The sequence below is a fragment of the Callospermophilus lateralis genome, chromosome 16 (assembly GCF_048772815.1).
Source record: "Callospermophilus lateralis isolate mCalLat2 chromosome 16, mCalLat2.hap1, whole genome shotgun sequence".
Classification (NCBI taxonomy): domain Eukaryota; kingdom Metazoa; phylum Chordata; class Mammalia; order Rodentia; family Sciuridae; genus Callospermophilus; species Callospermophilus lateralis.
Genome location: NC_135320.1, coordinates 33,971,746 through 33,995,950, shown reverse-complemented (window position 1 = coordinate 33,995,950; position 24,205 = coordinate 33,971,746). Strand labels below are relative to the sequence as shown.

The 24,205-nt window shown below is 43.0% G+C and overlaps 1 protein-coding gene across 1 annotated transcript in view; it reads left to right on the top strand.

Moving 5' to 3' along the window:
- Sbspon (somatomedin B and thrombospondin type 1 domain containing) overlaps positions 1-24,205 on the top strand; it is a 32,587-nt gene that overhangs the window by 5,141 nt on the left and 3,241 nt on the right. The window contains exons 2-3 of the mRNA XM_076836284.1: positions 8,849-9,043; positions 22,006-22,096. Of these exons, the coding sequence (XP_076692399.1) occupies positions 8,849-9,043; positions 22,006-22,096 (286 nt within the window). The remainder of the gene's footprint in view (positions 1-8,848; positions 9,044-22,005; positions 22,097-24,205) is intronic.

Sequence of the window (24,205 nt, the reverse complement as noted above, 5' to 3'; positions counted from 1 at the left end):
TTGAATCCACAGAATAACTAAACTGTCAAAAGAAATCTGTTTTGAATTGAATTATCTCAGAAAACCTCATTATGATGATAACATGGGTTTAACACCAATAATGTACTGCAAGTCCCTTTCCTCTTCCAAAAACAAATAAGATTAAAAATTCTGCACTGAGAGCTGAGCATAGTGGCACAGCCTGTAATTCCAGCAGTTTGGGAGGCTGAGGCAAGTTCAGAAACTTAGTGAGACCCTAGGCAACTTAGCAAGACCCTGTCTCAAAATTTAAAAAAAATAATAATAATAAAATAAAAGAGTCAAAGGGTGTAGCTCAGTGGTTAAGCACCCCTGGGTTCAATCCTGGGTACTTAAAAAAAAATTTTTTTTGCATTGGCTGTGCTTGACCAGGGATAGGTAGAAAAGGGAACAGATTCAAGTTTCTCTATCATGAAAGAACTTCTTGGAAGACTTGCTTACTATATGCATAATAACACCAATCTCTAATTCACCAGCTGGGCATCTAAGATTTTCATGCTAAGATGGTCAAAACAATAGGTTGGTTTGGATCATTGACAGCAATTGAAAGAGCAATAATTAACTCAACTAGGGCAGGACAAAAAATAAGTAGCCCCTATGGAATAGTGTCTTCTCTTAGATTCATGAGGAGTGCAGAAAACAAACTGGTCGAAATATGAGGACATTATTTGTGGAGGGAACAGGGCCATGGTGTTCTAAAGCTCACCCAAAGGAAGGGCCTGCAGTCTGTGATGATTTAGAAAGATGAGGCTTTACAAGAGCTGGAACAGCCTGAGAGGCCTTGTTGGCTTCCTCTGCCTTTGAGGAAAAAAAATGAGCAGGGTCTAGAGCCAGTATTCAAAGCACCTTGGCATAACAGCACTTAGGTGCAGCCCCTGTCCAAGTTGGACGCCCACCATCACTGACACCATCCCAAGCACTTGCCCAAGCACTTCACAACTTGCTCAAGTTGATCTCTATTTTAGTCTCATTTTTAGTCTCATTTTTATGGGCAAGGTAACCAAGGCACTGAGAGGTTAGGTGACTTGTCAAAAGTCACATCACTACTGGGCACGGAGGCACATGTTTGCAGTCTTAGCTATCTGGGAGGCTGAGGCACGAAGATCACAAGTTCAAGGCCAATCCCAGCAACTTAGCAAGACTCTAAGCAACTTAGGGAGATCCTGTCTCAAAATAATAAAAAGGGCAGGGGATGTGGCTCTATGATCAAGTGCCCCTGGGTTCAATTCCCAGAAGCAACAACATCAACAATAACAAAAAAGAAAGAAAAAGAAAGAAAGGTGCCATCATTAATAGATGATGGAGTGAGACTTGAAGCCAGGAAATCCCTGTCTTGGGCCCACACCTTTTAAACACTATGTTTTTCTGCCTCAAAGAAATGAGCTTTATGAGACACTGTGTACTTGGCAGGGTAGACTCCAATTTAATACCAGTGGAGAGGGTGAGCCATCTCTCCATTGACTTTGTACTCCTTGAAGGTAGTGTCCTGTTCTTCTTTGTAACCCCCTCACCCTTGTTTTTGGTGCTGGTGATTGAACTCTAGGCCTCATGCATGCTAAGCCGTGCTCTACTGCTGAGCTGTACCCCAGCCTTGTTTGTAACTCCTGATGGTCTCATCAGGCCTCTTAATGTTTGTCAAAAGAACATCCCACTCATTCCACCTAAGGGATGTTGTCTGTGGCTTCAGAGAGCACCGCTATCTGGGGTGGAACCACAGTTCCTTTTAAAAATAACATTTTCCTTCCCTTGACCACAAAATCCATATTTATTGCAGATAATTTGAAAAAACACAGGAATACACAGAAGAAGATAACAACTCACTTGGAAACCTGCTACGGGGCGGGGGGAAATGAATCGTTATTATTATTATTTTTTTATTGGTATCTCCTTTTCCTTTTTCTTTTCGGGGTTCATATGGTATGTGAGATTCTATGGGTCTAGCTGGGCAAGGTGGTGCATGCTTGTAATTCCAGCAACTTGGACAGCTGAGGCGGGAGGCTCACAAGCTGGAGGCCAGCTTAAGCAATTCAGCAAGACCTTGTCTGCTAATATCTCAACTAATATCTCAAAAGAAAAATGAAAACCTATTGGGGGTCAGCAACATGATTTCTGCCAGAGGGAAAAAATATTTGATCCTTTTATTGGAGGTTTTGAAGGGGTAAATAGGCCTTTAGGTGATGTAGTCTCACTCAATTTTCAGAGAAACTTTGACAAGATTGTACTGAAAAGGATATACATATACATAGAGAAAAAGGCAGATGACAGGTGTTTAAAGTTGTGACACCATGAGAGGTGTGAGTGTGTGTGTGTGTGTGTGTGTGTGTGTGTGTGCTGGGAGATAAAGATGTTTAGTTTCTCTTCCATAAAATGTCGAGAAGCAATAGCTATGTATAAATGGGCACTGCTCTGAGTGAGGTGTAGAAAGAATATTTCCATAAGAACAATTAGGACTATTTGAACTTAACAAAACTTAACAACTTGAGGAAGAAAGCACTTGATTGTGGGTGGCCTTAAACTTGGTGGCAAAAAGCCAAGCAGGCAGGGCTAGATTACAAAGGAGAGTTCTTGAGTCTCTGTGATTAAACAAGGAGACACTGCTACATGAAAACAAGAACAAGGCCTTACAATGAGGAAGAAATAATCCAAATGATATTTATAAAATGAAGGGCTCTTCTCTGGCTAGCAGCTTAATTTGTTGGTGTGTGTGTGTGTGTGTGTGTGTGTGTGTGTGTGTGTTTGGGGGGGTATATTTGGCATTATCAGGAAAAACATGAAAAAAACTTTTTATTAAAATTGCCCTTTGGTAGCCAAAGACAGAACAGTGTGTCCAGTCTTACTGGCACAACTCACTGAGCTGCGATGGACTTGGAGGAAGCCCAGTGTTAACTGTGAGGCAGGAAGTGTCCACAGAAAGATGGGGTCAGACCTGGAGCCATGCACCTGATCTGCCCTGTTGGGAGGGACATAGGGAAACAGACCAGGATTGGAACCAATAAGATAAACAATTTTGTTTTTTCACCTTTTCTGAAACTTTTTTAAAAAATTTTTTATTTTTATAAGTAGATGAACACAATATTTTTATTTGAGTTTTATGTGGTGCTGAGGATCAAACCCAGTGCCTCAAATATGCTAGGCAAATGCTCTACCAATTGAGGTATAACCCCAGCCCTCTGAAATACTTGAGTGAGGAAAATTCGGATAAAATAAAAATAAACACTACTTCATATCACAGATAATATAATTAAAGGAGTTTGACTTTCAAAATATACTGGCAGGTAATATGAATGGATTAAAAAGGATTTGAAAGGGACTGGGGTTGTGGCTCAGTGGTAGAGTACTTGCCTCACATGTGAGAGGCACTGAGTTCCATTCTCAGCACCACATATAACTAAGTAAATAAAATAAAGGTCCATCAGCAACTAAAAAAAAATTTTTTAAAAAATAAGAAAAGAAAGGATTGGAAATACCTGGTCTCCTGGGGGTCAGGAGAGGTTGAAATCTCCCTGACCTTAAGGCACAGAAAACAGTGCTCCTCCCAGTGGGCACCCCGTGGGGCCCAAGGTTGCCAGGAGAGCCCAGACTGATCAGGCCTGTGATTTTGGCTGTGGGGGTTTCTGATTTGTTCCTGTACTTCCACTTCCTGTCCTTCCCTCTCTGGAGCCTCTGTTTGTGTTGGGCTTCCAACCAATGGTATAAGCCGACCAGAGTCTGTTTAATGTAGAACATTATTTAGGGAGGAGGATTTGCCCCGTGCCATTTCATTCATTCATTTAACAAATATTAATTGAGGACCTACCATGTGCTAAACACTTGGCATGAAATGAAAAATGATCTCAGTTCTCAGGGGGCAACAACCATAAATAAAACAAATATATAATCATAAATTTTGGAGCTGCTACAAGGCAACACTGAGCTCCAAAGTGAAATAATTGTGTGTATTTGTGTGTGTGTGTGTGTGTGTGTGTGTGTGTGTGTGTTTTGGAGGCTGGGAGACTAGTTAGCCAAGTTGGCCAGAGAAAAACTCTGTAAAGGAAGCAGTTCACCTGAGATCTAAAGGATGAACTGTACTCAGCCATGCCCAACATGGGAAGAATATTCTCTGCAGAATGAAAACATGGACAAAGATTCCAGGATATAAATAAACTTGTTTTGTTCAAGGGATGGAGGAGCCAATGTGGCTGGAGCAGAGGTGGGGCACAGGGGTGGTAGATCTGCGGAACCTCAAGTGGGAGTGGAGGGTCAGGAAGAGGCCAGGTCACACGGGGTCTGTGGGCCATAGCAGGGAATTTGGATTTCATTTTAAGTGAAATCCAAGGGCTGGGGATATAGCTCAGTGGTATGGTGTTTGCCTAGCATTCTCAAAGGCCTAGCTTTGATCCCCACCAGTTCAAAACCAAAGAAACCCTAATAAAATCCAAATGAAATAAATGAGGGAGTTTATGAAGTAAATACTCCACCCCCAGAAGAGAAATCAGTGGTACAAATTTTAATGTAATTGAACTTGGATATGACTCACTATTCCTATTATTAGGTCATGTGAAAATATATCTTATTCTTGCCAGGCATGATGGCGCATGCCTGTAACCCCAGCTATTTGGGAGGTTGAGGCAGGAGGATTGCAAGTTGAAGGCAAGTCTCAGCAACTTAGTGAGCCCCTGTTTCAAAATAAAAAATAAGAAGGATTGGGGATATAGCTCAATGGAAAAGTTTCCCCCTCCCTCACAGTCTCCAAAGGAGAAAAGAATGAAGGAAGGAAATAAATATATCCTACCCTTTTGTTTAGGTTCATTGCTAGAATATACAACTCATTTTTCTCTTCTTGGCCATTTTCTTGTGGCTGTGGTAGGGATATCTGATCACCAGAAAGCTCTTGAGGAAAGGAAACTAGTTGGCAAATCCATAAGAATCTGATTCCCAGGCATAGGTTACACGCCTGTAATCTGTTACTTGAGAGGCTGAGGCAGAAGGACTGCAAATTTGAGATGAGCCTAGGCAACTTGGATCCTGTGTTAAAATAAAAAGAGCCAGAGATATAACTCAGTGGCAGAGCATTTGTCTAGCATGCACAAAGTGCTGGGTTCAATCCCCTATACCAAAAAGAAAAAGTCGAGAGAGAAGGACTCTGTCATTCCTTACACCCTGGATCTGTCGATCATCTCACTGTCCAACGAGCTAGGAGCCAGAGATGCCCACTAGGACTACAGTAGGAGGTAAGATGTGTTCTTTGTCTCTGTTCTCCACTCCCTTATAGCACTCTGTGGGGTCACAGCCCCCAGATAAATTACTTGCATTCAAATCCATTTTTTCTGGGCTGCTTCTGAGGAAACCTGAACATTAGCTTAAGTTTAAACAAAGAAGAAAAGAAAGTCACTGAGTTTTCTGGCACCCATTAACACTAGGTTTCCTTCCTGAGTCAAAGGCCTGAGTCATGACACTAGGTTACCCAGCCTGACAGATTCCATTGATAGCAGGTGAAACTAAATGTGAAGATTGAGAAAGTCAGATTTTAAGAAAAAAACATTCTGAAATGCTCTAAATAGATGTGATTTAGATAAGCTTTAGTGGGAAAGGGACAAATATACTAATGGGACAGTTCAAAAGGAAATGTGTGTCATAAAGCCGTAATATATGACTTGTGGTAATAAATCAGATAGAAATTCCTTCCTAGCCCCTAACCTCTGTGACTAAAGACCTCTTGTGACCTACCAGAGCTTGCAGTCCAAAGAATCAAAAGTTCACAAGTGAATCATGGATAGAAGATTTGGTGTAGAAGAGAAATAAGTACCTGAGATAACCTTACAACGCAAAAATATTTTGTGCAATATGTTTTTATTTCTATGATTCTGTGTGAATTTTCCCCCATTTTGTCTTACAATGAAACCATTGCGCTGTTGTTGTCTTGGACCCTAGAACTTTCTGATTGTCTTTATGGGATTTTATTTTAATTTTTTGAGATTGGGTATCCCTATGTTGCCCAGATTAGTCTCAAACTCCTGAGCTCAAGTGGTCCTCCTACCTCAGCCTCTCAAGTATCTGGGACTTGAGCCACAGTTCCCTGCTTTAATGGGGCTTTTAAAGAGATAAATTGGAAAAATAGGAAATAGCATTATGCCAAGGAAGAACCTCAATCAACAGGAATTGTTACAATGATGCAATGATTCCGTATTTTTTGAGGGCTTCAATTCTGGGACCAAACCAAATAAAATAAATAAATATTGGACATGAAACACAAATGTTGAAATCCTAAGAGGCTAAATTCAGTCAGACTCCTCACCTCACTATCATCTTTTGCCAAATGGCTAGAGACTAAGTCAAGGCCATATTACTAAATTCTGAGTTAAGGCTGTGGCAAAACTTTATTTTATAGTGATACCAAATATTAATATTTGAAATAAATGCATTTTAAAAATACATATATAATACCAGGTGTGATGGCATTATACACATATAATCCCAGTGACTCCAGAAGTTGAGACAGGAGGATTACACATTAGAAGCCAGCCTCAGCAATTTAGGGAGGTCCTAAGCAACTTAGAAAGACCCTGTCTCAAAATAAAAAATAAAAAGGGCTGACGATGTAGTTCGGTGGCAAAGCACCCTTGAGTTCAACTCCCAGATCCCCACTATAAAAAAATAGATAGATAGATAGATAGATAGTGTTGTTGTGTTGTTTATCCTCATGTCCAACATATCAGGACATCAGGGCAGGACTACCTAGATTTAGGGAGGAAGCCGGAGCACTGCAGTGGTGAAGTAAAGACAAAAAAATGTCCTTCTCAATCAGTACCCAGCCTAGGGGTCTCTTTAAATGTCTTCTTGTCCAATGGTTCAATGAAATGGTGTCATGAAAATTAAAAAGGTGGGGTCAACAAAAGATGACCACAGCAGGGTAGTGACTTGTTAGTGATTTTCCTAAGGATGTAGATACATGGTGGATATTGGGGATGAATACTAATATGGCTCATTCTTACTTCTGTAGATAGTTGTCTTGATACCAATGGGCATGTAATTTATGTATTTTGTTACTGGGGTTTGAACCCAGGGGCACTTTACCACTGAGCTCTATGCCCAGCCCTTTTTGTTTTGAAACAAAGTCTAAGTTTCTTAGTCTGGACTGGAACTTTCCATCCTCCTGCTTCAACTTCCCAAGTGGCTGGGATTATAGGTGTGTGCCACCATGCTCAGCTACCTATGAGTTTTTAGATGATGATGAAATTATGTTTTAAAATAGCATTAAAACATTTGAATTACTAACAGATGTTTATGTTGGGAGAACTTCTTTCACATCAGGGGTAAATATGTGTTGACAAATATGTCCTCCCCAACTATGAACCTTAAACTAATCTGTTGAAAGGCAAAATAAGTTTTCACATATGAACTGCTACAAGTCCAAATTAAGGTTTCAAAGAAGTCAGAGTGATTTCCTGTAGGAAATACTATGAACTTGAAATATAACAGTGGTAGGGAAAATGGATTTCACTTTGTGGAGAGATTTGGCATCTACTTCAGGGCACATCTGTCTTTTTTTTTTTTTTTTTTTTTCTTATATTTCATTTCAAGTCCTGAAATAACTCAATTTAAAAACTCATTGCCGTCTTTTAAAAAGACTCATTAGAATTTTCAATGGGAAAGTTAAATGTGAAGCCAATTGATTTTAAAGTCATGGAGAGGAAATTGGAATTTTAAATTCTCTCTTCAGATTTGGTTAGTGAACTTGAGAACAAAATAAAAGAGACTGGTTTGATTTGTCTATTTAGGTGAGTTCTAAAACATGTCATTGGACTCCAGGGAACAGCCTAGCACATGGCTGGCTGCTATAGGCCAGCAGGGTCCTGAATTCTACCAAATGCTTGAGAAACACAACTAATGGAAAGAACTAGCCTTTAGGGCTAAGTCAAGACTGACTGTACCTCTCTGTGAACGACTGTGAATACTCTACTTCTCTGGGTCTTGGTTACTCATCTCCAAACTCCAGCTGTCACATAAGAGTCTGTGAGCTACTGGGCCAGGCCGAGTTCCATCTGAGAAAGTGGGAGAAGTCTTAAATTATAGAGGACCCTGTGTGTGGCTCTAAGCCTTGTATCTTATGGAGACACATTTGCAGAGAGGAATTGACATGGCTAAGTATTCAAATTACTGGTAAGTACCTCTTATTTTTATACCCTTCCCCATGTTTTCTATAATAAATATGTTTTATTGTTATACTAAAATGTCCAGGTGGAGGAATGTGGGGGTGTGGAGAAAGGATGGCTACTGGTACAGGGGTGCAGTTAGGAGAAACAATTTTTAATGTTCTGTAGGGCAACTAAGGTTGGCAACAATTAATCACATGTTTCAATGGAGGATTTTGAATGTTCCCAACACAAAGAAATGACAAATGTGTCAGGTGATGTATCTGCCAATTACCCAGATCTGATCATTACACCTTATCTAATACATCACTGAGATATCACTCTGCACCTTATAAATATGTACAAGTGATATGATCTGAAAAGGGGAAAATGTTACAGGCAGGGGCACATAAAGTTAATATTAAAAACAAAACAAAAGCAAAGATCTTATCTAACCCTAGCAGTATGAGGAAGTTCCCTGAAGGAATTTACCTGGCTGGCTCAGACACACCTTCAGGATCCGGGGGCCTCCCCCGCCCGCCTCTCCATTATCAGTTCCCCATCTGCGCGGGGCGGAGGCGATGCTGTGTGTCCCTCCTGATACCCAGGCCCCCGGGTCAAGGTGAAGTTGGGCTAAGCTGGACTGTAGGTGTTGGCCGGAGCAGCCCTGCAGGGGGCTGGGTTTACTCAGGGGCGCGTCCCGTTGTGCTGTCTTCCAGCTCGTCCGTGCTTCGTGGGGGAGTGGAGCCCCTGGAGTGGCTGCGCTGACCAGTGCAAGCCGACCGTCCGCGTGCGCAGGCGCTCGGTGCGGCAGGAGCCCCAGAACGGAGGGGCGCCCTGCCCGCCCCTGGAGGAGAGAGCCGGCTGCCTGGAGTACGCCACGCGGCAGGGCCAGGACTGCGCACACGCCTTCGGTAGGGATGATTGCATGGTTGTGGCCCTTGTGACCTTCGATGACTTCTTGGCCCCTTCCTTCCGTGAAAGGCCATGGCTGTGCAGGGAGAGTTGCACACGCTGCGGGGAGCGAGTGGGTTGGGCCGGTCTGCCCAAAATAGATAGGAAGCTCAGGAAATGCTTGAGAAGGAATGAATGGCCAGCTGTACAAATGACTCTCTTTCCCTCGCTGTCCTCAGTGTGTTTTTAATTCCATGGCCCATTCTCATTGTACACAGACTCAGCAATAAAATAAAACACGCACGTGGCCGTGCATGTGTGTGTGTGTGTGGGGGGGGGTGTTGGCCCGTGCATACCTGTGCACCCAGGATCAAGCCCCAGGCCTCACATTTGCTAGGCAGGTGCTCTACCTGTGAGCCACCCGCCAGCCTTTGCATTCACATGGTTTTTAGTGAATCAGACAGGTGATAGAAAACTTTTTGATTAATTGAATTATTTTGCGGTACCAGGGATTGAACCAAGGGCACTTTAGTACTAACCTACATCCTCAGTCCACCCCGCCCCTTTTTATTTTTATTTTTAAAACAAGGTCTGTGAACTTGTCCAGGTTGGCCTGGAAAGTGAGATCCTCCTGCCTCAGCCTCCTGAGTGGCAGAGGTCACAGACTACAGGTGTTTGGTACTGTGCCTCACCGTGATGGAGAACTTTAGATAGGATGATGATATTTCACATAGAGTGAAATGATAGGATGATAATATTTCATGTCCAAGTGTCCAGCTAGGATTACTATTTCACCTCCACCCCGAGTCCTTATTCAACAAGAATTAAATTAAAAGTTTATTTGCACATTCACAAATGTGAAAACAATAGAAAAATGATGTTTCTAAACAATGATACAACAATTCTCTTAAAACACCTGCTTCTGCTCTTAAGCTGACTTGCCTAGGTTTGGTGATTTTAAAAGATCACTATAGTTGTGGAGTAGCAATGGAGGGTCTGGGAGCTGGCACACTAATAAGCTAGGATCCCCATGAGTCTCACAAAGAATTCAATGAAAATGCCTGTGTGTTGTTATGGATTGAACCCAATATGACAAAATACTGACTTCTCAGGATAGTAAAAACCGTATCTGTTTCATAGAAATTTGGAAAATTTTGTGCCTTTCTTTATTTTTTGTTGTTGTTGTTGGTTGTTGTTGTTGTTGTTGTTTTTGGTACCAGGATTTAACCCAGGGGAACTTAACCACTGAGACACACCCCAACCCTTTTTATTTTATGTTTTGAGACAGGGTCTCATAAGTTACTTATGGCCTCACTAAATTGCTGAGTCTGGTCTCAAACTTGCATTCCTCCTGCCTCAGCCTCCTGAGTTGCTGGGATTACAGGCATGTGCCATGACAACTGGCTCCTATAGCTTATCTACTGAGCTATGTCCCCAGCGTTTTTATTTTTTTATTTTGAGACAGGGTCTCACTAGGTTGCTTGCAGCCTTGCTACATTGCTGAGGCTGTCTTTGAATCTGCAATCCCATTGCCTCAGCCTCCCTAGCTGCTGGTATTACAGGCATGCGCCACCATTCCCAGCTCCTATATTTCTTTCTTAGGGGTCTGCTTGATGCCAGGTGTGGACTGGGTGCCAGGGTCAGGGTTGTGAGGAAAATTAATGTGGAGGTTGCTGTCCTTCAGATCACTGTCTAGCGGGAGGGAGCACCTTATCAAATGTCCCAGAAAATTAATCTCAGAAATACATAGTTGTGGTAATAGGTGTAACTGACAGCAAACAAGTGAGTTGAGTGGTACTTAAAGCTGAGTTAAGTGTAATAAGGTGATCCCCCTTGGTCTTGGCAGGCCGGCAGCTCCCTGGAGATGGAGCTGAGAACATAGAGCTGCGTGGGCAACAGACCAACATGGTTAAAGCTGATTGTTGGATGGAAGGGGTTTGAGGGATCTGGGAGCTAATCAAGGGCAAAGATATGACCATGACAGGCAGTAACATGCTTGGACAGGGTGGCATGAGAAAGGAAGTCCCACAGCCTGAGTCTGTTAAGGCTTATGGTGGGTGGGGGGAAGGGAGGGCTACCATCCAGAGGGAAGGGCACAGGAACTCCCAAGGTGGGGTGGCGACTGGAGAGAGGTTTGCGTGTCTAGGTGATGTTTCTCAGGACCCCAGCACGGAGTCTCTGGATAAAACTCCAAAGGGCAATGTCAGCTTGGGCTCTGTCTTATCAATGGCCAGTAAATGCTGGCTATAATGACACAGGTATGCAAAGCAGGCAGGTCCTAAATGGCTAAAAATCTGCTTGGTTAGCTATTTTTTAAACAACTGGATGTGTAAAAATTTGGGTTTATGCCAGGCTTCTCAGCTACAGGGTCTCAGCCCGTGTTGAGGAAATAACCAACGCAGGGCTGTTGTGTCTCATTTTTATAACACTGGGGAAGTCCGAGGCCCATTTGAGAAGCCAAGAAAGGCCTGCCTATAGGGAGCATAGAAAGGGCTATATTTAAGTTCTGATCTTTTGTTTAAGAGCCCTGAAGAACCACAGTAATCAGAACTGTGGTGGGAAAATAGAAAAAACAAACAAACAAAAAACAAACCAGAACTGGTTGGAAGTATCACTGTGTAGTGGTGAGCCTGGGGGGGAGGCCTCGCATCCATGGGGCAGTCCCATTAAACTCATGGAGAAGTAAGGTAGTGCTTCCAGAGTGTTTGCTCACAGGTAAACTGTAGAACACAGTCACATTCAATCCAGGCTCTGCACATTAGACTTTGGTGCTACCATAAGCTATTGCTTCTTCCCAACCTTGGGTCCCTTTACAAAAGGCCAATGGGGCAGGAAGTTCAAGAAGAGGATGCTAGTAAGAGCTGAGCACCGTGGTGCACGCCCTGTAATCCCAGGGACTCTGGAGGCTGGGGCAAGAGGATTGCAATTTCGGCCAGCCTCAACAATTTAGAGAGGCACCCTCAAAAAAAAAAAAAAAAAAAGGTGCTATATACCTAGCTATATGCTAGGTATATAGCTATACCTATACAGAAGGTATAGCTCTGTGGATAGAACACTCGCCCAGCATGTGCTCACATGTGCACACCCACACACACATGTACATGCACACACACGTGCACATGCACAAATAAATAAAAAGAATAGGATGCTGTGGAACATGGGTCCAGGGCACCAGGAGCATGTCATCAGCCCAGAGGCTGGTGTTGCTGGGGGCAAATCTGGTCCATGCACAGCCCCTGGGGGTCTCTTCCCTGCCTAGAGATGTCCACTTCTGTGTTCTAAGTTGCTTGCCCTGCTCCAAATGTCCTGTCTTCACAAATTACTCTTGTCACTACTTCTGATCACACTCCACTAAGAGGACTATACAGGACAAACAGTCTCACCCCCAGAAGCTGTCTGTGACTTTGGTTTGACACTAGCAGGAGTTATCTGTTCTTAGTCTCCTTTTCTAAACACAAAATAATCATCTCCTGGTTTGGAAGGAGGAATCTGCACATTTTCAGCCCTGACTTCAGTCTTCAGGATTCCCCTGCCCACTGGCAGTGTCTTGGCCATGTTCCCTCCGTTTCTGTGATTCTGGAGCAGCAGCGTTGGCATTACTTGGGAATTACATTGTTAGAAATGCAAGTTCCTGGACACCCCACCACACTCCCCCAGACCCATAAGATCAGACCCCTGGGGTGAGCCCAGCACTCTGAGTTGTAACTAGGCCTCGGTGAGGGTGGGGTCTGATGCTTATTGGAGTTGGAGAACCACTTCTGCAGCCCAAGCAGGGACACATGGCCCTGCCTGTGTTGAAGCTGGTAAAAGTGCCCAAAGATCATCTTCTTTCATAATTAGTATGTAAAAAGGACAATTTATTTTCTTTTTTATTTTTTTTAGGAATTTTTTTTCTCTACCAAAGGACTTTTCAGAATTTATGATATGTGCACGATCTCTCTACAAGAGGGAGATAGGATATGCAGTTTTCCTACTTTATTGGATTAGATGAACCTTCTCCACCAGGGGTAGCTCACTGAAATCACTAGTATTCATGGAATATGCTTCAGAAAATGATAGACAACGAGGGGAAAATGAGAGGGAACTGAGAGACAGACAGTAAAGTGATCATCCCTTCTGATGGATTATTTGGGATTCTGTGGCCCTGTTTCACCCCAGCTCCTGAGCATTTATTTATGTGTTTCTACTCATTTAACACTCACTGAGCACCTACTACATGCCACTGCTGCGCTAGTTTTTGGAGATCCACACTTGATTAACAAATAGATCACAGCTCATTATAATTCAGGGCGATGAGCTCTGTGGTAGAGAGATACACAGGTTGGTGTGGGAGCATGGAGAAGAGTGCCCACCTCATCTGGGGGCTCTCAGTACTCTTGCACAGTCACCTGTGTACCTGTCACTACCATCTTTCATCCTCCACTAGACTTCCTGTGAACACAGGATGACATACTAATCCCTCCCATTTGCATGTGTGTTAGCTTTGCATCTCTGTGACCAATATACTCAATGAGAACAATTTAAAGGAGGAAAAGTTTATTTGGGCTCACAGTTTCAGAGATTCAATCCATGGTCAGCCGACTCCATGGCTCTGAGCCCAAGATGAAGCAAAGCATGGTGGTGCAAGGGAGTGGCAGAGGAAAACATCTCGGGCAATGTGGCAACCAGGAAGCAGAGAGAGCTTTAGTGCAAGGAGCCAGGGATAATATAATTCCCAGGGGCACAACCCCAGTGATCTACTTCTTCCAGACATGCCCTACTTGCCTGCAGTTACCACCCATTAATCCCTTCACATTACTAATCCATCAAATGGATTAATCCATTGATTACTTTACAGCTCCCATAATTATATCATCTTTGAGTATTCCTGCATTGTCTTACACAGGAGCTTTTGGGGGACACCTCATGTACAAACCAGAATAGTATGACAGAGAGCTTTGATAGACATTATTGAGTCAGTCTTCATTGTAGTCTCACAGGGAGTGTATTGGTTTTCTATGACTGCTGTAACAAAGCACCACAAACTTAGTGGCTTAAAACAATACAAATCTATTATCTTCCAGTGGCAGTGACCTAAACTGCACACATTTATTATTTTACTGTTCTTTGGGATAGAATTTCAACACAGATCTACCTGGATTAAAATCAAGGAGTCAGCAAGGACATATATATATAATTCCTTCCCAAAAGCTCTAGTGGGAATCTAGTTCCTTGACTTTTCATGGATGAAAGGGAATCCTTAATATGCTGGAGATCAAAGCAGACCAGGTTGTACCCTGCAGTTTTGTGGAAAGTAGAACTTGGGAAATCATGAACTGGACTTGGATATTTAGCTAAGGAAAATTTCAAGCAAGTGTTGAAGCCTGGTATTTTTGTTGCCACTTCTAGTGAAACAGGAGAGCAAAGAGTTAAATTGATGGGGGGAAAAAAATTAATCCTAATAGAATCAGGATTTGGTGAGTTGGAAAAATTCTCAGTCTACCCAAATGGCAAAGTATGCTAAAATTAAGAGATTTGAGACAATGGAGTTCTACTCAGCCATAAAGAAGAATGAAATTATGGCATTTGCTGGTAAATGGCTGGAAATGGAGAATATGTTAGTGAAAGAAGCCAGACTCAGAAACTCAAAGGTAGAATGCTTTCTCTCATCCATAGAAGCTAGAGTAAAAAAAGGAAAGAAGGAGAGAAGGATAAGATAAAGGGAAAATCAGCAGTGTAGAAGGAGATCAAGAGGCAGAGTGGAGGGATGGTAAGGAGAGGCAATACACGATGAATTCTTAAAAAGATCATGTTGTGTGTGTATATAAATAAACCACAGGAATTTCACCTTTATGCATAAATAAAAAGAACCAATCAAATATAAATAAGTAGAGGAGAGAAAGGAAGTCTAGTAGCAGAGGGAGAATGGGGGAGGGAGGGAAGACTGGAGGGAAAAGTGGGGGACCATGAACTAATTCTATGGATGTATGAATTCATCAAAATGAACCCAACTGCTATGTGTAACTGTAAAGCTCTAAATGAGAGAGAGGAGAGAGAGAGAGAGAGAGAGAGAGAGAGAGAGATATCTAGGCATGGTGGTGCACACCTGTAATCTCAGTGGCTTGGGAGGCTGAGGCAGAAGGATTGCAAGTTCAAAGCCAGCCTTCAGCAACTGAGGCCCTAAGCAACTCAGGAATACTCTGTCTCAAAATAAAACATAAAAAAGGGCTGGGGATGGGATGGGGTTCAGTGGTTAATGGCCTCTGGGTTCAGTCCCCTGAAACAAAGAGAGAGGGAGAGGGAGGGAGGGAGGAAGAAATTTGCTCTTAGGAAAGCAGATTGTAGAGAATATCACTGAGGTCTGTAGTACACAAATTTATTGTCTTGCAGTTCTGAAGGTCCGGAGTCTGACGTGGACCTCACTGGACTCAAGTCAGGGCGTTGGCAGGGCTGCATTCCTTTCTGGAGGCTCCAGGGGAGAATCTGTTGCCTTGCATTTTCCGTTTTCAGGAGGCTGTCCGCATTCCTTTTCTCTTCCATCTTCACAGCCAGCAACACTGCATCTCTCTCTGCCTTTCTCTTGTAGTTACATCTCCTCTGGATTTCTCTTTCTTTTTTGCAGTACTGGGGATTGATCCCGGGGACCTTGTACGTGCTAAGCAAGTGCTCGACCACTGAGATACATCCCCAGCCTTTTTAAAAATTTCATTTTGAGAGGGGTCTCACTAAATTATCCAGGCTGCTTCAGCCTTCCTACTTGCTGGGATGACAGCTGTGTGCCAGCCTGCCTGGCTCACGGCTGGATCTCTTTAAAGCCCCCGGCGATTACATTGGGCATGCCCACGTCATCCTGGAGAACCTTCCCTTTTTAGAGTCCAACTGAGTAGCAACTTCAGTTCCATCAGTAACTTTAATTCTTTGCTGTGTAACATAACATGATTATAGGTTCTGGTGATTGGGTCATGGACATCTTTGTGGGGACATTATCATGTCTGGCACAGGGAAGTAGGACAGGGTCATCATCCTTTGTACAGGAGGGCTTTGGAGTTCATGTAGCAAATGCAACAGAACTTAAACCTGGGTCTCACGGATCTAGTCCTGTGGGACACGCCCCCCCCCCATATTGTTTGTTGTTAACTGTCATTTTTTAAAAAATATTTTTTTTAGTTATAGTTGGTACAATATCTTTATTTATTTATTTTTATGTGGTGCTGAGGATCAAACCCAGTACCTCTCATGTGCAAGGCAAGTGCTCTGCCACTGAGCTACAGCCCCAGGCCCATTAACTGTCATCATTAATGCAAACATTGTGATTATAGCTTCTGGAAACTAAGTAGAAATCTAAACGCCCCAGGAAGCCAGGGAACAAAACACCATTGCTAAGCCTCTCTTGTTAATGGTGGAGCAGATGTTACATTTTTTTCCTGTTACCTTTAATGAATATGATTATATTTTATCATTAAAAACACATAGAAAAAGCTGAACTATTAAACTGGTTGCCCATTATAGACATTTATTTGCATTTCTCCTCCCAAAAGCTGATCAAGCTGTATTATTCTAAACTGTGCCCTTCCAGGGTGGTAGGGTGGTGCCATTTGTCAAATTCCCATGTTGCCCTCTTGCGCTGTATCTACAGACGAGTGTTTCTAAGCCAGCTTTTGTGGTACTCTCTATTGTGTCAGAGAGCTTTCAAAATTCCCAAGGCAAATTTAATGGACTTTCATGTTCAAAGGAAATACATGCGGTGCCAGGCTTTCAAAGGTGGGAAGTTATTGTAAAAGCCAATGATGGTAGGCTCCCAGATTGCCAGGAAAGTTGGCAAATGGGCACAAAGAATCTATTACATTGGAATGTTGTTGCCAGAAAAGGGAAAGGAAGGGGAACTAACATTTATGGAGAAGCTTTGTCCTGGGGCACCTAGCTCCATGCTTCCCCGCATCAGCAGAAGTGGGACTGAAGGCAAAAAGAATTTCTATAATGAAAACGGACTCTGTGGGGCATATTAAAAAGGGTTCTGGTTTGGAGAGCTCCAGGCCATCAGGCTGCTGGTGTGTTTATGGAAGACTCGTGGGGGGAAGGGTACCCTTGGTGGAATGTGCCAGCATCCGAGCTCTGGGGCGGCCGGGGGGTTGGGAGGGAGAGGCAAGGCCCTGGGTAAGTGGCCTGCTTTTCTGATGTGCCATAACCACAGAGCACAGAAAATGACTGTGGATAGTCATTCTTAACAAGCAGAAGACATCTTCTCTCTTGGGGCCTTTGCTTGGTCATGTGGTGACTTTCCCTTCAGGTAACCTCCGTGAGCCTGTTTTCTGAGTAATCAGGTTGGTGTATCAGCTCCTTGCAACATTTCTGTGAAGAGTGAGAACGTATGATGTGAAATCACACCATTAAGCAGCAGGCTGCACCAGAGGCCACCGTACTGCACTGTGACTCTCTGCCCACTGCCGTCCTTCTCCCACACCTCTTGCATGACAGAGTATAATGGGCTACAGTTTTCCCCTTTTCTTTCTTAAATCCGACTTTGACACTGAGGGTGATGATTAGGGACAGAAGGAGAAAATAGAGCCGAATTTAAACACTTCATAGGAAACATGCCACATAGAACAGCAGGATTCTATAATCTGCATTATCATAGAGTATGTTTGGGGCCAGGTGCAGTGGGGCATGCCTGTCATCCCAGCTACTTAGGAGGCTGAGGCAGGAGTTACAAATTGAGGGCTAGCCTTAGCAACTTAGTGAGGTCCTGCCTCAAAATAAATTAAAAAAAAAAAAAAATGCTTGGGAGAACTTTTCTGGCTCTGCCATGTTTAGACATGAGCTTTGAACACATTTCTTAACCTCTCTGTATTACAGTTTTCTTGTCTGTGAAATGGGGAAATAATAGGATACCTCTCTAAGCGTGGTTGTAAGAATGAAATGAATCAGTATATGAAAAGTGACTTAGCCTTGTGTTGTGACTGGATGTAGAAGTGCATAATTTTTTTTTCAATACTGGGGATTGAACTCGGGGGTTCTTTTACCACAGAGCTATATCCCCAGCCTTTTTTTTTTTCTTTTAGAGAAGTTTTTGTTAAGTTGCCCAGGCTGACCTCAAATTTATGATCCTCCTGCCTCATAATGTACCACTGTGCCCAGCTAGAAGTGCATAATTGTCAACTTTTACTTGTATAGTTATAGAACTTTTTCTAAGGATTCTATTTAGAAACTATAGTCATATATTTATTTCCCTTCTACTTCCTAACCTGAGCTATACATTAAGTGCCAAACCTTTGAAGCATTATTTTTTTAAATTTTTTTATTTTACTCTTTTTTTTTTTTTTTTTTTTGGTACTAGGGATTAAACCTAGGGGTGCTTAACCACTGAGAACCTCCCCCCCTTTTTTTGGAGACAGGGTCTTGCTAATTTGCTTAGGGCCTCACTAAGTTGCTGAGGCTGACCTTGAATTTACAGTCCTCCTGCCTCAGCCTCCTGAGCCACTGGGATTACAGGTATGTGCCACCACATCCAGCTCCTTTGAAGTTTTGTAATGATATATGCAGGACAAATTAGATCATGGTTTGAGCTAAAGAGACATATCCTGAAGGTTTTATATTTTGACTTGTGAGAAGCTACAAGGACTTAGTGGTAAATTTATTCTTCACAATTATGTGTCAAAGAACAGAAATGAAAGTGTATTGGAAAGCTAAAATCCTTTAGATGTTTTATTTCTGATTATCGGGTCTGAGAGACACAGGGAAGGATCTGGACCATTCTTTCACTTGCTTCTCTTAATTCGGTCTGTGGGTTTTAGAAATGTAACAGCCACATTTAGAAAGCATGACATGCTTAATTTGGAAAATAAACTTTTTGCAAGAAAGAGTCCCATACGCTGGGACTATAGAGATTACTCTAGGTGTAGACAATTGTCGTACTGGAGAGATTAGGCACCAAACCACAGGAGACAAGAACTACACCTACAACTCTTGGAGCAAGAGTTGGATTGCTCTTGTCTTAGATCCTCTAGTAATATAAAAAGGGACTCCTCATTAAGAAAAATCTAAGAAAGAATTGAAGTCTGCCATCTGGTGGCAGAAAGGAATCAGCTAAAATCAGCGAACATTTTTGGCATCTCCTGAGCCAACAGCAGCTTGTGTCTGCCCTTTCTGGGAGTTTCTAAACAGTTTCTAAAACAAAAGGCGGGAAGATTGTTGAGCATCTCAGTTGCGATGCTCAGTATAGTCAGCCTCCAGAGCCAAAGACTCTGCATCTGCAGATTCAACTAACCGGGACTGAAAATATTTGGGGAGGGTGGGGAAATTGCCCCTGTCCTGAACATGTACAGACTTGTTCTTGCCACTATTCTCTAAACTATTAGAATAGCATACAACTATTTTCATAGCATTGACATTGTATTAGGTCTTATAAATAATCAAGATATGATTTAAAGTTCTTGAAGAGGCAGTAGCTCAGCGTAGAGTATGTGCTTAGCATGCACAAATTCCTGGGTTCAACCCTCAGCACCACAGATGCACACACACAAAATTAGTATATGGGAGGATGTACATAGGTTATGTGCAAGTACTATGCCATTTTACTTAAGGGACTCAAGCATCTACTGCTTTGGGTGTACTCTTGGTTCCCTGGAACTAAATATCCATGGATACTGAGAAACAACTGTATAGAAACAGAAGACCCTGGGGAAGTAGGACCTGTGTGTTTTGGTGGCAATTCCATGACTTTGCTCATTCACGCACTGGCCCATCTACTCACTGCACAACTTTGTTTATTTATTTATTTGGCAGTAGGAATTTAACCCAAAGGGCTTTACCACTGAATGACACCCCCAGCACTTTTTTTTTTTTTTTTTTTTTTGATACAGGGCCTCACTAAGTTGCTGAGGGTGGCCTTGAACTTGCGATCCTCCTACCTCAGCTTCTTGAGTCCCAGGGATTACAGGTGTGAGCCACTGTGCTGGGCTGCACAACTCTTTACTGGGCATGTAAACGTGTGAGGGGTGTGGTAATGGACAAGGCATAACCCTGCCTTTCTTGAGTTGATCGCAGAGTGGAATCAAGAGGCTGCTGTGGTTGCTGTGTATAGCAACAGATGCCCTCCTAGACTGTGTGATGAGACAGAGGCAAGACACACCAAGAAATGGGAGAGACCGGAAGCAGGAGGGATTCCTGGCTCCTTTTTCTTTCTTCTTTTTAAAAATGTATTTATTTGTTCTAATCAGTTATACATGACAGCAGAGTGCTCTTCGATTCATTATACACAAATGGAACACAATTTTTTATTTCTGTGGATGTACCCAAAGTAGGGTCACACTGTTATGCAATCATACATGTACTAAAGGTAATGATGTCCATCTCATTCCACCATCTTTCCTATCCCCATGCCCCTCCCCTTTGCCCCATCCCAAGTTCCTCCATTCATTCTTCCCACCCCCCATTATGGATTAGCATCTACTTATCAGAGAAAACATTCAGCATTTGGTTTTTTGGGATTGGCTTTACTTAGCATGATATTCTCTAACTCCATCCACTTACCATATAATACCAAATGCCATAATTTTATTCTCTTTTATTGCAGAGTAATATTCCATTGAGTATATATACCATAGTTTCTTTATCCATTCATCTATTGAAGGGCATCTAGGTTGGTTCCAGAGTTTAGCTATTGTGAATTGTGCTGTTATAATCAATTATGGACTGTGTCCCTGTAGTATGCTGTTTTTAAGTCCTTTGAATATAGACCTAGGAGAGGGACAGCTGGGTCAAATGGTGGTTCCATTCCCAGTTTTCCAAGGAATCTCCATACTGCTTTCCAGAGTGGTTGCAGTCCCACCAGCAATGTATGAGTATGTCCTGGCTCCTTTTCTTTTCTCTGACCCTGAGTGTCAGAGGTTGGGGGTGGGGGTGGAGGAAGAAGGAGGAGAAGAAGGGAGTCTTCCTTTCCCCAGGGCCGTATGGGGACTTGCTGTGCTGGCTGGCATGGGGCAGTCACAGCTGGGCACTGTGTGGGGGCAAAGCTTCCAGGATGTCATTACCAGGAGGCTAAGGAGCACCTTCCTCTGCTCTTATTTTTGCCTGTTTCATTTCCTCTCTCTCTGATTGTTCTCTCTCCTTTCATCTCATTTTCTCTCTCTTTGGTCTTCCTTCCTTCTCTCTCCTATTTATTCTTTTACTTTATTTCCCCTCTTTTTCCCTTTTCTTCTCTATTTCTCTTCCTTCCTTGTTTTTTTCTGGCACGGGGGATTGAACTCAGGGGCACTCGACCACTGAGCCACATCCCCAGCCCTATTTTGTATTTTATTTAGAGACAGGGTCTCACTGAGTTGCTTAGCACCTCGCTTTTGCTGAGGCTGGCTTTGAACTTGTGATTTTCCTGCCTCAGCCTCCTGAGCCCCTGGGATTACAGGCCTGCTGCCACCTAGATCTTCCTTTCTTTATTGGAGCCGGGGAAGTAATCAGGGATTGAACTCAGGGGCACTCATCCACTGAGCCACATCCCCAGCCCTATTTTGTATTTATTTAGAGACAGAGTCTCACTGAGTTGCTCAGCGCCTTGCCATTACTGAGGCTGGCTTTGAACTCCTGCTCCTCCTTTCTCGGCTTCCTGAGCTGCTGGGATCACAGGTATGTGCCACCCGTGCCCAGCTCTCCCTTTCGTTTATTGAAAAGGTCCTTTCTCTTTCTCCTATAATCTCTATCACCTCTCTTTCCCCCCTTGCCTTTCCCTCATCTTTTTATCATTTCCTGGTTTTTCTTCCTGGCTCCTCAGGTTAGTCGCAGAGGAACAGCCTTGTCAGAGGCCTGCAGGTGCCCTCTCTGCCATCTGCCCGCACACAGGTCTTTAACCAATTTGGTTCTGTGGACTTTGTAATGAGCCTTACTTCACTCCTTGATGGTGTACTGAGCGTGGGTTTTGGAGATGGAGACCTTGAGATGGGCATGAAACCAAATTTGGGAAACCGTGCTCTGAGTGCTTTGTGTGGATTCAACATAATTCTCCCTCTTCCAGTCCCTGCCTTCATAACTACCTCTGCCTTCAACAAGGAGAGAACAAGACAAGCTGCGTCTCCACAGTGGTCTACGCACACAGAGGATGCCGGGTAATTTGGTGCTTTTATGAAAACAACTTATTATGTTTTTCCAGTTGTATAGTCAAGTCTATTCAGAAGAGTCAACTTGGCTCCACTGTTTTTTTCTGTTATTTGTTCATTGACTTCCAAGAAAATAGACCCTTCACCAGACTCCATTTTTTTTGTGGGACTGTATTTATCTGTCTCTGATGCCTGATCTCTAAAAAGAAGCAAACTGTATAAAAATGAGATGATATTATTTGATTAATTATGCTAAGGATGTCCCCCTAGGGAACCATGGATTCTAGCACTATCTCTGGTGAATTTGAAAGTGGCACACACTTCAACTTGAGGATTTTTTTCCCCCCACTAAGTACTGGGGCTTGAACCCAGTGGCCCACTACCAATGAGCTACACACCTTTCTATTTTTTATTTTGAAACAGTCTTGCTAAGTTGCTCAGGCTTGCTTTGAACTTGGAATTCTCCTGTCTCAGCCGACTAGTAGCTGGGATTACAGGGGTGTACCACCATGCCTAGGTAGAGGGTTTCTTATTGAAACCATCCCTGTGCTCACCTGGGTCCACTCTTCTGCCATTAGTTAAGGGAGACCAGATGGTTGCATATTCAGATCCTCATGGGGCCACTCACTTGATTTAAGTTGTTCCCCTTCAGTTTTTTCTCTTTAAAGAAAATTAATACCTACCACATGGGTTTGGCATGAGCATTTAATGAGAATATAACATTGCAGAGATGTCTGGGTTAAGCTGTCTGGGGTTGACTGAAGCTGCACATCATAATTTCCTACCTTAATAACTAAAGATACCAGTTACACTTAGTTACTAATAAGTAGTACTTACCATTGTTAAAGATCTCTCTCTCTCTCCCTCTCTCTCTCTCTCCCCGCCCCCCTCTAGAGATTTAACCTAGAGGAATTTACCACTGAGTCACATCCCCAGCCCCTTTTACTTTTTATTTTGAGACAGGGTCTCACTAAGTTGCTGGAGCTGGCTTTGAACTCGTGATCCTCCTGCCTCAGCCTCCCAACTCGCTGGGATCACAGGCTTGCGCCACCACACTCAGTTGTTAAATACCTTTGAAGCAGTGAAAATGAAAATAATAAAAAAGGGCTGGGGATGTGGCTCAAGTGGTAGCGCGCTCGCCTGGCATGCGTGTGGCCTGGGTTCGATTCTCAGCACCACGTACAAAGATGTTGTGTCCGCCGATAACTAAAAAATAAATATTAAAAAAATTTTAAAAAAAAGAAAATAATAAAAAAAATCTTTGAAGTAGACTGTCTAAACATTTTCCATTTAACCTATTATAACTCATAATTTGATGAATAAGAAATTATTCCATTGAGCTGAAAATACAAGTTTCTACTATGGCAACTCAGGATTTATATTATGTTTTGTTTCCCTGAGAACTGGAAAATTATGTTTCTTTTAACTACAAAATTTTCAAATATTTACTCATATCTGGATGTTCCCCTGGGACCTTCAGAGTCTAGACATACATGGGAGAGCTTTCCACAGCCCAGTATAAGGTGACACTAACCTGTCATAGAAAACGTTACTCAGCTCCCGCTTTCTGTTCTCATCTGTGATGCCTGATGTAATTCAATGTTCATCAGTGTGACAACAGATCGTGCAGGTAGGTTGGGTGGGGAAGGTGAGGGCTGGGGCCATTTGTGAGACTGAACAGCACAGGTGCTGGCCTGGGTGTTGAGGATATACCCTCCTGAACTCATATTTAAGGGCTCTCAGACTCATGCAAATGCTTGTTCAATTTATGTAACTTTTTTTTTAACCCTTGTCGTACCAGAGCTCAAACTCAGAGATGCTTTACCCCTGAGGTACATACATCTCCAGCCCTTTTTATTTTTTGAGACAGGGTCTCACTAATTTGCTTAGGGCCTTGCTAAGTTGCTGAGGCTGGCCTTGAACTTGTGATCCTCTTGCCTCAGTCTCCCAAACTACTGTGATTACAGGTGTGTGCCATTGCACCCGGCCCTTTTTTAAAAAATTGGAGATAGGATCTTGCTGAGTTGCTGAGGCTGACCTCCAATTTGGGATCCTCCTGTCACAGCCTCCTAAGTCACTGAGATAACAGTCATGAACCACCAGCCTACCTCCCTTCCC